The 2,262-nt window shown below is 28.5% G+C and overlaps 1 protein-coding gene across 3 annotated transcripts in view; it reads left to right on the top strand.

Annotated features, from left to right (window-relative positions):
- The window catches only part of LOC106474882 (alpha-N-acetylglucosaminidase-like), a 28,279-nt gene that overhangs the window by 3,021 nt on the left and 22,996 nt on the right, over positions 1-2,262 (top strand). Inside the window, exon 2 of one of the 3 annotated variants that reach the window (XM_022403164.1) lies at positions 975-1,043. The exons of 1 other annotated variant lie outside the window; for it this stretch is intronic. In XM_022403164.1, the coding sequence (XP_022258872.1) occupies positions 1,026-1,043 (18 nt within the window). In that variant the 5' untranslated portion in view covers positions 975-1,025. Of the gene's footprint in view, positions 1-974; positions 1,053-2,262 lie in introns of those variants that run through there. One more of the 3 variants, XM_022403163.1, reaches the window with a different exon arrangement.

Genomic DNA, 2,262 nt, shown 5'->3' with positions numbered 1-2,262 from the left:
ATCCTTTTAATTATGTTTGAAATTATGAACATTGCTCAACATCATGAAAATTAAACCTTATTTTCAATAAGCAATCCTGAAAAATATTTGGGGGTGCTTAACTTTTTCCAGGTGTATATATATAATAGATTTTAGGTTGGTTACTGTCAAAATCATTGTGGTTGCACTATGCGAGTATCTTTGTAGTTTATTTGTGTAACTTGAAATGTGATGTACATGTTGTACTAGTTCTGTTAGGAATATTTAAATATTTAGAGTTCAGATACTTTTTTATTATAATTTTGGGAGATTACTAACTGTACAAAAACATTGATAATCAGTCAACCGATACCCTTGTTCTCCCAAGTATTTATTATGGATTTAACTCAAAAGGAAATTAGCTGCTCTTCTATATGTCTCATTAATTCTGTTTCAGCAAATAAAATGAGGATTTTACCCTTGAATTAGCAGCAGCATAGCCAAGGATGAGGATCAGTCCCTCTCCCTTCATCCAGAATCTTAAGATTTTTTGTGTGTTTGTTAATTGTTTCATGTATATTCCTTGCTTCTGGCATAGAGAAATTATTTTTACTTTGTTTAGTCTTCAATGAAACATGGAACGGTGGAAATCATCATTGTAAGAGAAATTGTATAAATTTATTGTTTTTTTCAAAATTCTTTTTTATTATAAAGTACTTGTAGAATGTTCTAAATCTAAGAGAGAGCAGCCCCCAGTAGCAATGTTTTTTGTTTTTTAATGAAGCATAATAACACCCCTTTCAGTGTTGTAATAACAACCCTTCATTTCACCCCACCTCCCCCAAACAAAAATCCTGGCTACACTGCTGATGTTAAGTATAATTTTCTTTCAAAAGGATTGTAGTAAATTAATTTTGATAACTTCTATTTTATAAAAAAACATCAGTTTAATTGCGCGTTGAAGAATACGTTGTAAGTATCGTTTTCTTCATATAACTTTAATTTCTGATTTGTAGTAGGTTTTACAGTTGAAAATGTGTGGCTTGTAAAGAAGGTATTTCAAAAAAATGAAAACATTAAGAAAGGTAACTCAGGTATTTGTTCTCTTAATCATAAAAAATAATTTTTAGGCTTTTATTTTGAAAGTAAAGGTTAACAAATATTTTAAATTTATTTTGACTTTTGTCATGTCAGTCTTGATTGTATGTACCTACATGTATTTACATAAGTCTATATGTATTTAATGTATATACACAAGTCTATATGTATTTAATGTATGTACACAAGTCTATGCATTCAATGTATATATGTATATACACAAGTATGTGTATTTAATGTATATATGTAAGTCTGTGTATTTGATGTATATATGTATATACACAAGTCTGTGTATTTGATGTATATATGCATATACACAAGTCTGTATTTAATGTATATACACAAGTCTATATGTATTTAATGTATACATGTATATACACAAGTCTGTTTTTGTATGTATATATGTATATACACAAGTCTATGTATTTAATGTATATGTATATATACATAAGTCTGTTATATGTATATACATAAGTATGTATTTAATGTGTATATATATATATACATACACAAGTCTATATGTATGTAATGTATATACATAAGTCTATATGTATTTAATGTATATATGTATGTACATCAGTCTATATGTATTTATGTGTTAATCAGAAAACTAAAATACCAACTCGAACATACAAATATGAAAATATAATGACCACAGGCTATGCTTACATGTAATGTTATTGCAATATCACTAGGGTTGTGTACAAAGGTTTGTTCACTAGCTGAGAATTCAGGTGTAACATTAAACTTTTGAAGTTGCACAGTTTGAACTTTTGATTTGTATAATTATTATTACTCGAACACAAATTGTATTAAAATCCACTACCAAATTGTACAAACTAAACACAAGTTGTACTACAATCCAAACTATACATAACACCTCTTTATGGTACTTTTGCGTGTATGGGTATTATTGCCAAAGCAGTACTAAATGCCAAGTGAACATGATGGTGTAAGGAAAGTTATGATAGAATAAGTAAGTTAGCTGTGACTGTTAAATAAAGCTTTGATTTGTCTGAGTCAGCTTTGACTGTTAAATAAAGCTTTGATTTGTCTGAGTCAGATGTGACTGTTAAATAAAGCTTTGTTTACTCTATGTCAGCTGTGACTGTTAAATAAAGCTTTGATTTGTCTGAGTCAGATGTGACTGTTAAATAAAGCTTTGATTTGTCTGAGTCAGATGTGACTGTTAAATAAAGCTTTGTT

This window comes from Limulus polyphemus, unplaced genomic scaffold, assembly GCF_000517525.1.
Source record: "Limulus polyphemus unplaced genomic scaffold, Limulus_polyphemus-2.1.2 Scaffold7816, whole genome shotgun sequence".
Taxonomy (NCBI): domain Eukaryota; kingdom Metazoa; phylum Arthropoda; class Merostomata; order Xiphosura; family Limulidae; genus Limulus; species Limulus polyphemus.
Note: the sequence above shows the minus strand (reverse complement) of the source record. Positions and strands in the feature narration are given on the sequence as shown.